Source organism: Ammospiza nelsoni, chromosome Z (assembly GCF_027579445.1).
Source record: "Ammospiza nelsoni isolate bAmmNel1 chromosome Z, bAmmNel1.pri, whole genome shotgun sequence".
Taxonomy (NCBI): Eukaryota; Metazoa; Chordata; class Aves; order Passeriformes; family Passerellidae; genus Ammospiza; species Ammospiza nelsoni.
This window is the reverse complement of record NC_080669.1, coordinates 15,821,381-15,834,282: the sequence shown is the minus strand read 5'-3', so window position 1 is coordinate 15,834,282 and position 12,902 is coordinate 15,821,381. Positions and strand designations below refer to the sequence as shown.

General features: G+C 47.9%; 1 protein-coding gene across 1 annotated transcript in view; it reads right to left on the bottom strand.

Annotated features, from left to right (window-relative positions):
• The window catches only part of TRIM36 (tripartite motif containing 36), a 32,812-nt gene extending 21,492 nt beyond the window's left edge, over positions 1-11,320 (bottom strand). Inside the window, exon 1 of the mRNA XM_059493129.1 lies at positions 11,258-11,320. Within this exon, the coding sequence (XP_059349112.1) occupies positions 11,258-11,320 (63 nt within the window). The remainder of the gene's footprint in view (positions 1-11,257) is intronic.
• Positions 11,321-12,902: the final 1,582 nt, after the last annotated feature.

The following is a 12,902-nucleotide window of genomic DNA, read 5'->3' as shown; positions in this document are numbered from 1 at the left end:
TAGAAAGAGGGAGAAACAAGTCTAAGTGCAGGAAAACATGAGCCACCAAGACTTATGGCACTACTCTATGTCACCAAACCCCAGATCTGTAGAACAAATACACACAATTTTATCTGGTTTGAGGCACTTCTTTGGATAAAACAAATATCAATTAACATTTATGAAAGCACTGACAGCATTCATTTCAACTGAAGTGAACATTGCCACTAGGCAAACTCAGTTCATCTTTAGGTCATGTCTGCATTGCAGGGGAGGAAAGGAGGGGAGTAGTCTTAATTCCACTCAAGGACCTAGTGAAATGCAACCGAACGCAACCATACGTCTCAACAATAGGAGTCCATATGTTTGGCTTGCTCGCTGGCTTAGGAAGAGGGAGAAGGGGGGAAAAAGGGAAATTAAGTGTCAGACTGGGTAAACAACAGGCTTTCCTGACGTGTAATTCACGTTTAAGGGCTGAAACTGTCTTGACTTCATTGGGGTAACAATTCTGAGGTCAGGAACATTATTTATTTATTTATTTATTTATTTATTTATTTATTTATATGTTTATTTACGTCTTTTATCTGTCGCACAAAGAGCCGCCCGTGGGTAGGTGCGGCTCTTCAGCAGTTCCGCGACCCCCGCGGCCGCCCCGGGCAGCCGAGCCGCGGTGTCGGCAGCGCCCGCTCCGCCCGGCGCCCTCGGGCAGCGCTTCCCCTCCGTGCCCCGCGCCCGTCGGAGCTCCCCGCCAGCCCTGCCCGGCGTCCCGGCCGCGCCGACAGCCCCGCGGGGACGGGCGTGCCGGCGCCCACCGCGGGGCACTGACGGGCTGAGGGACTGACGGGCAGGCACACACCCCGCAGCCCCCCGCAGCACAGGAAGCGCAACGGCGCACCCCGCCCTGGCGGCCGCGCCCCGCCGGTTCCCCCCGCGCTCACCGGGCTCTCCAGCCGATCGCTCTCCATCCCTGCACCGCTTCCTCCGCCTCCTCCTCCTGCGCCGGGGCGCCGTCAGCCCGGGCGGGCGCTCGGGACACGCAGGAGCAGCGCCCGCGGCGGCGCCCGGCGCAAAATGGCGAGCGGAGGCAGCGCGGGCGGGCGGGCGCGGGGCAGCGCGGGCGGGGCGGGGCGGGCGCGGCCGCCGCTGCCGCCGCAGAGCGGAGCTGTCCAGCCGGCCCCGCCGCCCGCGCCCCGCGGGACACCGCCGCTCTGCCCTGCTATTGTCCTGGTCCTTGTCCTTCGCCAGGCGGCGCCGGAAATGCCGCCCGTCCCGGCAGTGTTGAGGGCTCTCCCGCTCAGCCATTGATCACCCCCCGTGGTACCCGTGTGATTGAATCGCCGAGTCGTAGAACGGCTTGGCTTGGAAGGGACCTCGAAGATCACAGAATCACAGTACCAACCAGGTTGGAAAAGACCTCTGCGGCTATCGAGTCCACTCTGTGTCCTAGAGCCTCCGCGCCCCGGAGTTGACACATGTCAACTAGACCTTGGTGCCAAGAGCTACATCCAGTCTTTCCTGAAATACCTTCACTACCTCCCTGGGCTTTGAAGAAATTCCCTGTCATGTCCAAGCTAAACTACTCCTGATGCAGCTTCAGATATTGTCCTCTCAACCCAAACATCTATTTCCAATCCCCAGGACACCTTCTAGAATGGATGGCTCAATCCTTCTTAAACCTGGCCTTACTCCAGGGTTGTAGCGCCAACAGCTACTCTGGGCAACCTATGCCAGTGTCTCCTCACCCTCTCAGTGAAGAATTTCTTCCTAACATATAATCTAAACCTGCCCTCTTTAAGTTTAAATTCATGATGCCTTTTTACACTACCTGGCCATGTAATAACTCCCTCTCCGTCTTTTTCATAAGCCCCCTTTATGTACTGAAAGACCATAGTAAGGTCTCCATGGAACCTTCTCTTCTCCATGCTCAGTAGTGCCAACCTTGTCAGCCTGTCTTCACAGGAGAGGTGCTATAGCCCTCTGATCATTTTTGTGGCCCTCTTTTGAGCTCACTCCAACAGATCTGTGTCTGTCTTGTGCTGAGACATCGCAGACCTGGATGCAGTACTCTGGGTGGATAGAGCAAGGGCAGAGGAGAGGGGGATAATCTCCTCCCTCAAGCTGCTGGCCACACTTCTTTTGATGCAAACCAGGATACAATTGGCTCTCTGGGCTGCAAGTGCACACTGGTGCCTGATATCCAACTTTTCATCCTGAGAACCCTCAAGTCCTTCTCCTCAGGGCTGCTCTCAAGGACTCCTTCTCCCAGCCTGTCCTCGCATTTGGAATTGCCTCGATCCAGGTGCAGCTCCTTGCACTTGCACTTGCTGAACTTCGTAAGATTCTCATGGCCCCACTTCTCTGGTTTGTCCAGGTCCCCCTGGATGGCATCCCTTCCTTCTTTTGTGTCAGCTGCCCTGCTCAGCTTTGTGCCATCTGCAGATTTGCTGAGGGTGCCCTGGATCTCACTGTCCATGTCATTAATAAAGATGCTGAAGAGCACCAGTCCCAAGAGAGAGCCCGGAGGAAAACCACTCATCACTGGCCTTCACCTGCACACAGAACCATTGACCACAGCTCTCTGGCCAATTCCTTATCACTGAATAGTCCATCCATCAAATCCATGTCTCTCCAATTTGGAGATAAGTATGTCATGTGGGAATGTGTCAAAGACCTTACAGAGATCATCTCTCGGTCTTGCCTTGTCAACTTTTGCAGTCACCCCATCACAGAAGGCAACCAGTTTGATCAGGCACAATTTCCCCTTTCTGAAGCTGTGCTGGCTGTCTCAGACCACCTCCTTGTTTTTCGTGTGCATTAACATTTTTCCATGAGGACCTGTCCCATGGTCTTCCCAGGCACCAAGGTAAGGCTCAAAGTCTGTAATTACCCAGACCTTCCTTCATCCCCTAATCAAAAATAGGTGTGGTGTTTCCCCTTTTCCTGTCACTGGGGGCTTTGCCTGACTGCCCTGAGTTCTCAAATATCATGCAGGGGCATGCACCAGGCAGGTTTTGTGGCAGCTAGGATGAAAAAGAGGTGAAGAAGTGATTATGATGGCCAGCACCTCCTACCCTTCCCTTACAGCGCGTTGCCATTGGAAAAGGGGTAGTAAATACCCTTTTCACCATCCACCAGAACAAACTAAAAATACTTTTAAATTTCCAGCACTTTCAGGTTTTGGCAAGGGTGCACACACAACCATTGCAGTGGCAATAGTTAACATAGCTTAAGCTAAGGGAGAAAGAACCAGTTAGAGAGCTTTGAGTGAAAGCATGCACTGTCCTCACATTACACAGGGGAAGGAGGTTTAGTTAATTAAAATACATGAACCCTGGATTATATGAATGATGAAATGTTGCCAGTTTGACAAACACCAAATTTGACCTACTTGCTTATTTGAAGAAAAACATCAGGATAAGAAGTTCCCTTATCCCCTGAAAACTACTTTTCATATGAGTCAATAAAACAAACACTGTTGACATGCCTTGCTTGGACATTATTTACACCTGGGTTTTGGGGCCTGGATGTGAAACTTGAATGGAAATTTACACTCACAAATCATGAAGACAGAGGTGATATTTTTACATCTCCAGTATAACAAAGAAGAACTTTCTACAGAAGACTTATAAAGATATTATTTAGCATTTACTTTAGTAACCAGTTTCATAAAAATACAGAGTGCTCTGGTTGAAATTATTCTGATAATGCCAGCAAATGTACAGTGTGTGTATTCAAACTGATACATGTCACTTAACTGGGCGTGGGGAGAACAGGTTGGTAAGGTCATATGTTGTCAGCCTTCCAACTATGTTTTGAATACTGATTTGCAAGCCTCTGAATAAGGATATTATCTCTCACCCTACCTCTGCTATTCCCCAGCTTCCTTGATTCCAGCTTTCCTTACCAGCAGGCTTACCAGTTTTTAATGAGCACTTGTCTGCACTAGCACGCTACCCACCCCTGATTGTGGCTGATGCAGGGCCACACAAACAATCACCCCCAGACGAGGACAAAGACCCCTGGGCTCTAAGGCTGCCTTTGAAACAGTAGGATGAACTTTTGTCTTTGGTGCCTCAGCAAGGAAAACCATTCTGAGCTCCGTGCCAAAGGTGTAGATGCCAGCACAGGTGGATGTTGCCGGTGCAGACAAACGTGGAGCACACATTTTCCCCTGGCCTCCTGAAGTCTTCAGGTGGACCAAAATGCCAGCTACTGTTACTGCCAGGACTTGTGAATTATTCCTTGTTCAACCTCTTAACAGGTCAGTAAGGTATTATCTTGTTTGTGTACCTGTTTGCTCTGGCTTCAGGGTGGTTTAGAGCAAGATTTTAATTACCACCTCCATTACATGGAAGAAAACGTCCTTGAAGGTCTCCAAAGGGCAAAACTCCCTCTTCTGCCCTCACACCTTGTCGTGGGGTGGCAGCCTTTATCCCAATGTCGTGTGTTGTGTCTGGCAGCTGTGCCTTTTCTCTCTCCCCCCCCCGGCCGTCTTGCTGCGGCGGGGCGGGGAAGAGAGGAGGGGGTGTGACCGGACCGGGCACTTTGGCTTTTGGCTTTTGGCTGCTTGGCTTGGCTAGCCGCTTGCTTGCTTGCTCTCTGCTTTCTGCGCTGTTTTTTTTTTTTTTTTCCTTTTCTTTTGTTCCCTCTTTCTTACCCTCCCCTGAAGATACTGGACCGGCTCCGGACCTGACCTGGGACGTCCAGGACCCGCCCCGGAGTCTGCGAGAGAAGCTCCGCGCCCTCCACAACACTGCCTGGTTTCTTTTCTTTTCTTGTGTTGGGGAGCGTTCTTTTGTTACTTGTAAATAAATAGGTTTTGTTTTCCACTTTGCTCCTCCGAGAAATTCCTTCCCGAACCCGGTATTGGGGGAGGGGTGGTTGGAGGTTTGTTTTGTTTTGGGGGGCTCCCTCTTGGAGATTTCCCCTAATTTGTCCTAAACCAGGACACACCTTTTTACTAGCCTTTGATCCTCCCCTAGCTCAGGACTACTGAATTTGCAGTGCCAAAATTGTCATTAGCTTCAAGTGTTGGGAGGAAAAGCAAAAGCTAGAAATGACTGATACATTAAAAAGATAAGAGCACAAACCAAAGTCAGAAAAGACTCCTGTCCTTGGCTTCTGAAAAGGGGGTTAATAAGATCAGCATGACTACAGAAGTCAGGCCTATCTTTCTGCTTTGTTTCCAGCCAAAGATGTGCATCAATTGTACACCCGTTCTGCTCACAGGGGACACTTTTTGCCTGGAGTAATGCCTGGGTAGTGTTTAAGCAGCTCTACACATCCCTCAAAATTCAGCCCAGTTGCTTTGGCAGACAGGGCCTGACCAAGATTTACACCAGGCCCTGCGCTGCCAAGACAGCAGAAGAAAACAGTAACTAGGATGGGTGGGCATTGGCATCCTCTTTTCCACCCTACCTCAGGTTAAATATGCTTGTTAATTAAATAATTGATATGCAGAAATCTCCCAAGTGTCATTTGCATTGACTATTAAGATAGTTTGAAGAAGGATGCAGCACTGCTTTCCAACAAGCTGTAAAAATCCTACACTTGTTAAAAAGTGCAGCTAGAGTCTTACTGCAGGAAAAAACAAAAGCCTGTCCCAAAGCACCAGAAAGGTTCTGCCAACACCTCCCCTGCCTTCAGAAGGTCCTCAAACCAAAGCTTTTCAAGACATTTTAGTGCTGATTTTGCAACCACAGCTTGAGACTGAATCCGTTTCCTGCTGGTCTGTCTTCCTCTGCCTGAAAATATTATTGGAGCCAGTGCATCACTGTGGAGATATGCAGGATGAGAACAGAATTTTTCCTGAGCTAGTATGACTGACTGTCCTGACACACAAACACTTTTCTCCCTGTGCAATGTGTTTTCTTCCAGGAGGAATTCAGAGGGGTGTTAGCCCTCATTCCACTCTCTGTAAATTGTCAGCGATGCAATTTGCTTCTCTACTTACTTCTTTTCTCCTGAACAGCTGAACCTAATGAAGATGACTTTTACCCACAGGTTTCTTCCAGTCACGCAGGCTAAAAAATAAGGCAGCAATAAGGCAGGAATTTATGCTGCCTCAGAGAAATGTGTCTGTTTTGGCTCAGGAATAGAGGCTCAGTTTTGTCTTCACAAAGGCTGCCCTTCAACTGTGTGACCTTGAAGAGCTAGCGTGGATCTGTAGACCTTGGGTGTTTCAAAGTGAACATAACTATGGCCAGAGTATCTCATCATAAAAATATCCTAATCCCTTGGTTCAGGGTTGTTTGTCTTCTCTGCACAGAAGTGCCACAGGTCCATCATCCTGAAGGCTGGGCAGGTTTCCTAACAGATCCCATAACCTGATCAGCAGGACTGGACAAGTTCAGGATGTCCCATGTGCCACTGCTTTGCAGAGAGGACTGAGCAATAAAGACTGCACTCACTGAACTGCCAGTACACTGGGTCTGCAATTAGCTTTGAGTAGGATTTGTAGCTAGCATGTTTCAAAGTGTACTAAACGGGTTCAGTGTGTCTTTACTTTTTAACAGACTGCCAAATACACAGCACTCTGCTTCAGTTCCACGATGCCTGGAAAGCAGAAAAGGATCCAAGGACCAACTACACACAATAGTCCACACAGAGGACTCTGCTCTTTCCCTCCATATCTTGCAATCACTTGCCAAGCAATGGAAGAATTCTAATGCAAAAGCTTTCCAAAAATACAATACATGAAAATCAAAATATCTCCCAGCTCTAAATTTAGAGACAGTCCTATCTCTAAAGATATTATTACTGTTTAGCAGAAAGACAATGTAAGGTTATTTTGAAAAGTGTTTAGAATATAAACCATTTACATGAAAAAAAAATATAAGCAAATCAGTCATGGGGTCAGTTTCTGACGCTATAAAGATGTGACACAATAAATAGTATAGTACACATGGAGCACATGGGGAGCTTCTCTCCTTTGCTTCAGACTTTGGATATCCCTGTCACAGAAGACAGGGAAAAAGCTGGCAGGGAAAAAGACAGAAGAAAAAGCCAGCAGCTCACCCCTGCCATGTCACATCCCATGTGCTTCTAGGTGCTTCAGGAAAACTGTTGGAGTGATGAGGACATGTCTAAAATGTGGAAACACACCTCTGTCACACAGGCTGACTAACCCAGCCAAGTAACTGATTAAAAGCTGTGAAGAAAGGCAAATTGGATTTTAACTGCTCTTGACTGGTTAGATCTCCATCTCAGACCCCCCTGAAGTATCTGACTTAATGCTGCTGCCTGACACTGAACTCCAAGTTATCTCTACATATTCTCTTAACCAGAGTCACTTCTTTGTGCAAATGCACAAATACCACATATTCTGGCATGCTTTTGAATACTCTGTAAAAGAAAGAAAATTGCTGTTAGAGGAGAATTCTCCTCATAGGGGCCCAAATCCCAAAGAAGCACTTTCCTGCACATAAGCAAGAAATATGCAAAGCCTTATCTTCTTTCACATGTGGAGCAGAGCTCCAGTTTGGCTGATCAGGCAGCCCAGAGCCACCTGCTAGCCACCACTAGCAAATGTTTCATTTCTCCTCTCTGGCTCCTCACTGTGATTTCAGTTTGAACCTCTGTATAGCTGTGTCCCTTTTTGTCACCTGGACAAAAGGTGAAATGCTACCACAAGAGAATTTTACATTAGTCATTATATGAAACCAGGCAGAAGGCAGGGACAGAAATCAGTGTCACCTGCAGGTTGCAGGTAGAGAGCATGCACAATTTAAAATGCTCTTAAAATTATTTTTATATATTTCTCATGCTCGTAACATAAGGGGCTTAGAGCTTGTTTCCAGTAGTATCTATTTCTCTAAATGCTTTTACTGGAGAATAGCCTTTAAAGCTGTTTCTTATAAACAACAAACTGTAACTTTCAGGTTTTTCTTCTCTTTGCTGATTTATGTTCGGCGATATCTCAGGGATGCCACTTGTTCAGTTTCTCGGCTGTTTAGGCTTGTAAGTTTTCTGTGAGCTGTTTAGGTGGCCTGGAAGGCCCAGGGATGGCCTTGAAGAGCCCGGCGCTTCAAAGGACGAGGAGAGACTTCTGATCTTGTCTCGGTCTTGGTGTTTATTAATTGTTTATCTAAAAGATTTTCTTTCAGCCCAACAGAGGTCTGCACAGCAAGTCAGCCATGGGCACACTTCACAAGCCCCTGGGCGGTCACTTATCTTTATACCCGAAGTTACGTGTACAATATTTATCATTTTTCCCCAATACCCTCTACCCTTATTAACCGGTGCACTTTTAGTAATAACCAATCCCCAAGTGCCACCACCACCACAGAAGATGGAGGCCAAGAAGAAGAAGAAGAAGAAGAACAGGACACGCCCCAATTCCTCCATCTTACTTCTTTAGACCCCCCTGTACCAAAATCCTAAACCCTGTGTTTTACACTTTGACTAACTTATCCCTTCACCATTCACCCAGTGAAACCTTCCCAGTCCTCATACAGGTGTCGTCTCCTGTGTCGGATCAAAGTCCAGCCACCAGACACTTCTGGCAACATTCCAGGACTCCCGAGCCCCCAAGGGTGTTCTCGGCCACTCTGCACCTCCATCCTGAGGTGCTGAGATCCCACAACAAACTATTGGTTTCTGCAAACGTGTGGAGTGTAGGAAAAGATGGTAAAACAAAGCAAACAAGTGAGGACCTTGATTAAAATCGAGCACGTCGTTAGCTTCCATCTGAAACTCCCATTGGTTTATATCAGCTTATTGATTGTATTCTGCTTATAGAAAAATGCTCAAAAATGGTTTTACGGAACAGATGGCAAGCATTGGTATCATTTAGCCCATCAGATATGATTGTTTTTTTACAACATCTAAAAATTCTCTGGAGTTAATGCTACGAGATAATCCCATGCATTTCAAAAGAAGAAAACATACACCTATGAAAGTAAACCAATTTGAATTGGAGTTTGGGTGAATAGCTGGGGTAGGAGTGAGTGTATTTTTTCTACTGCAAAAGTAAACTTACAGGGAATAATTTGGGGGAGTGTGGGGAAGAGGCAGGGTTGGAAGAAGCCTGAGACCATTTCTGGAATGACATATCATTTTGAGAGAGATGAGTGTCCTTGCTGTGGTTTGAACTGAGATTTCAGAGTCCTGAAAGAAGGTCACACAATCTCTTTCTGCACCAGTGCCTCTGATACAAAACACAGTTAGTTGTTAATCTGTCTCTCAGGGGTATTTTGGAGTTCTCAGATGCTACTGTGACATTTGTGACAGGTGCCACGGAGGCCCAGAATATCTCAGAGAGTATTGTAGTGAGCCTAAACAGATGTTGTGGATGTATGGATTACACAAGGAGTGTCTTGTTGGAACTAAAAGTGCTACATGCATCTTTCTGTTCTAGGTACTATGTGCAAGTTGTATGTACGAAGGGGAGTCACAGGAGAATAATGAGTACAGATCATTAAAAGGGATAACAGGTTTTTGAAGTGACATTCCCCCGGGGAAAAGTGATATATAATGATTTGCCCTGTTTGAGAGGTCTGAGGGAGGTTGCCAGCTAAGTGGAAAAACAGCATGCTTGCCAAAAGGGGTCATGTGCCCAGGATTCAAGAGCTGATGCACCGTACTGCAGGGACCCCGTGCATTGAGAGTGAGTGTGCAAGTGTAAAGTATTCTTATTGTGTCCTGATTTTCTAATAGATCTTTGTTCAGTGAAAGCCAGATGCTTAGCAGTTAACTCAGAGAATGTTAATGCTTCCAGGCGTTATTGAAAAAGCTTTATTGATGGGGGGAAGAGGGAACAGGAAGACTGGAGTGCTGAAACCTCTAAGCTGCAATACCCTGACCCCAAGCAAATACAGTTTAGCATGCTGGCATGATTTATGTCATCTGAGAAAGCAGTTTAATTATCCCAGCAGAATACCTCCAAGCTGCTGGATAACATCAATAAATTACAAAGAGGCTGTAATCTAAAACCCCGGTCTGAAGGTTCAAAAAATGCAAAAGGAAAATGTGGAGAGCAAAAGGTCTCAGAGCAGGGAGCTGGAGAAGCTCCAAGAGTGACTGCCACCATGGGAAGTCTGTGGGAGTCACACAACTGATCTTGCTCCCCTTTTCTTCACGTACATCGAGTGTCTGTGATGATGGGACTTGGCAATGTCATTGTCTGTGTATAAACAACAGCACTGTTTGTAATAAACATGCATATTTCACACTACTGTGCCAACTCTGCTGTCTATCGAGCCATATGCTCTTGCAGAGGGTGTCTGAATTAAGTACAAACTGCTTAACTGTGGAATAAGGGACAGATGTAGCACTGTCCCATTGCAGGGACATTGCAGGCACAAGGCGTTTCTGGCCTGAAACACTTCATTATTTTCTTTGGTGTGTAAAATGGACAGAACAAGACTGAATTTTCCTTTTCATGATTATGCTCAGGCAAGGAGAAGCAGAAAATCACCCAGGAAACTCCTCATTCACCTGCTCTAAAGGTTGTTCCAGAACTTTTAGAAGAGGGAGTGGAGGAGAGGGAGAGGGAGAAGGATGTGCACAAACACCTGGCTGTGAAGGCAGCCTTTAGAGATATGCTGGAAAGCCACCAGGATGAGTCTGGAATAAGCAATATTTCTGATAGCATCATTGTTTGCCACAATTATTCTTAAGTTTAAAAATAATTGCGGCAAACAATAATTAAACAATAGTTTAAACTTGTGGCTGCTTCAGTTTTTGAAAAAAAAAACCAAAAAACACTGTGCTTGAATCTTTGGTGCTCCCTAGTTTTCACACATATCAGCATCTCAGCAGTACAAGAATTTGGATTTCCTCTTTTTTCTTTCTTTTTATTTTTTTTTTTTTTTTTTTCCTACGAAATGCGCGCACAAGTTTTCCTCAAGATACGTGCCAGCTCTGAATCGGAGCCTGGGGAAGGCAGCTTTCTCTGCAGCGTTGCCCGCAGGCTGTGGCCAGCAGCAGCAGCAGCAGCAGCATCCCCCCGGGCAGACGCATCCCATCCCGCTGGAGCGGGGCATTCCCCGCGCACGGAGCAGGAGCGCGGCTGGGACGCGACAGATGCGCGCCCAGCTGTGCTGGGCTGGGCTGGGGGACACTTCGCGTGGAAATTGTTTTTTAACGTTTTCACCCCGTAGCCTCGGAAGTGTGTGACAAATATTAGTCGAGCCTCCAGAGTACATTAGCTGTACAGACGAGTCATTCCTCCCCCGACATTCCCCTGAAAACCCGACAAACCGCTGGCGAAGGGAGCGGTCTCTCCCCGCGGGCTCTGCCCGCCCGCCCTGCGCTGTGCCCCGCGCTGTCCCGCTACCTTGTCCCGCCGCAGCAGCTCCAGGATGTAGGCGAACCGGGCGCTGTCCGCGGCCGCCTCCATGGCCCCGGGATCGCTCCGGGCGGGATCGCTCCCGGGCCGCCCCTGCGCTCCCTTGGTGCCCGGCGCCGGTGCCGCGGCGCTCCGCGGAGGGGCCGCCCCGGAGCCGCGGATGCTCTGCCCGCCCACCCGCGCACGGGATTCGGGATGCTGCCGAGAACGCCTCATCCCGGAGCGTCCGGCAGGGCTGGCGGCTGGCACCGCCTCTGCCCAGGTGCGGGCGCTGTGCCAAAGTGCACAAAGTTGCACCTGCTGGAGGTCTCGTCCCAGCTGAGCGAGGCTGCGTCAGTCACCGAGCCTGTGGCGTGGGGCTGGTGGCTGTGCATGCCCCACAGGGCAACACCCGGGGTGAGCATGCCTCCTTTCAAAGCACAGGTTGTAGTGGATGTATGCTGAGGAACAGAATGATTCATTTGTACTCAGGGTCCATCTGGCTTTCTTATCTTCTAAGCTTTTGTTTAAATGACAAATCGTGTCTCAAAAGAGAACACCTACTAATGTGCATAATTGCATACATGATCTCTCTCGTGTGTTTGCACTCTACTGGTGATGTGTTTGTGGGGTAACTCAAACAGGAAGAAATCTTCCTGTCAGCTCTTTTCTTCATCCCAGACCTGATGAAGCTTTTAGGGATGAGATGGATACAACATGTCTGTATACACCTGTGCCAGAAAAACTGGTCCCAGCAAGCCAAGTACCATCCTCTTCTTGATGAAGGCAGCCATCAGTCCCACTGAAATGTTCACACCAGGCATGAGGATCAGCTATCAGGTGACGGAGACCCTGCACAACCACCCAGACACAGTGGGCAAGGGGGCTCCACAGGACAGCTGGGGAATGGTGTTTGACATGTGGCAGACATCCACTTCTGCTCCGTGCCTGTCCCCACTCCATGCCTTATATACACCTTCCTCCTGGTGGAGGAACTGCAGTTTGCTTCAGCCAGCAGTGGCTCATTCCTTCCTGTTCTGGAGTCAAACTTCCCCAAACACAAAGGCCCCAGCTGCCTGCAAGACCTGGGGGAGAAGCACAGGTGAATGGCCAGCCCAGTGCTGTCTCACCAGTCCTCTTCCAAGCTGAGGGGTGGAAGGTGACAAGCCTTTCTCACGCTGTAGCTATCAGGTATCCCATGGAGCACATCACCCCTGTGTGGTGAAAACATACCAAAGAGTATTTTATAACAGTATAATGTATCCCCTCAGAGGCTGCATTTCCTAAGATATTGATATAGTAGTAATGTTATCTCAAATTCTCTCTACAGGTTACTCACTGAAATAGTATATCCTTCCTTTCTCAGGAAATGGGACTCATGAATAGCTTGAGACTTTTCTGTTAATAGATATTGCACAATTATGTCTATCAAATTACTCATTATTCAAATAGCTCATTATTATGATATAGACAGGCTTTCAGTGCACTTCTTGCTTTTGTGCAAACAGCCCAGGAATAAACAATAGGCAGTGGCACTGGGGACAGTCAGATGTCATCGCCCACACAGCTGAGCAGTCCTCCATATATAATTGAATTCAGTGTGAGATATTTTGCTTTCTGGTTTGATTTCAGCTCACCAAATGGCAGTCATGTA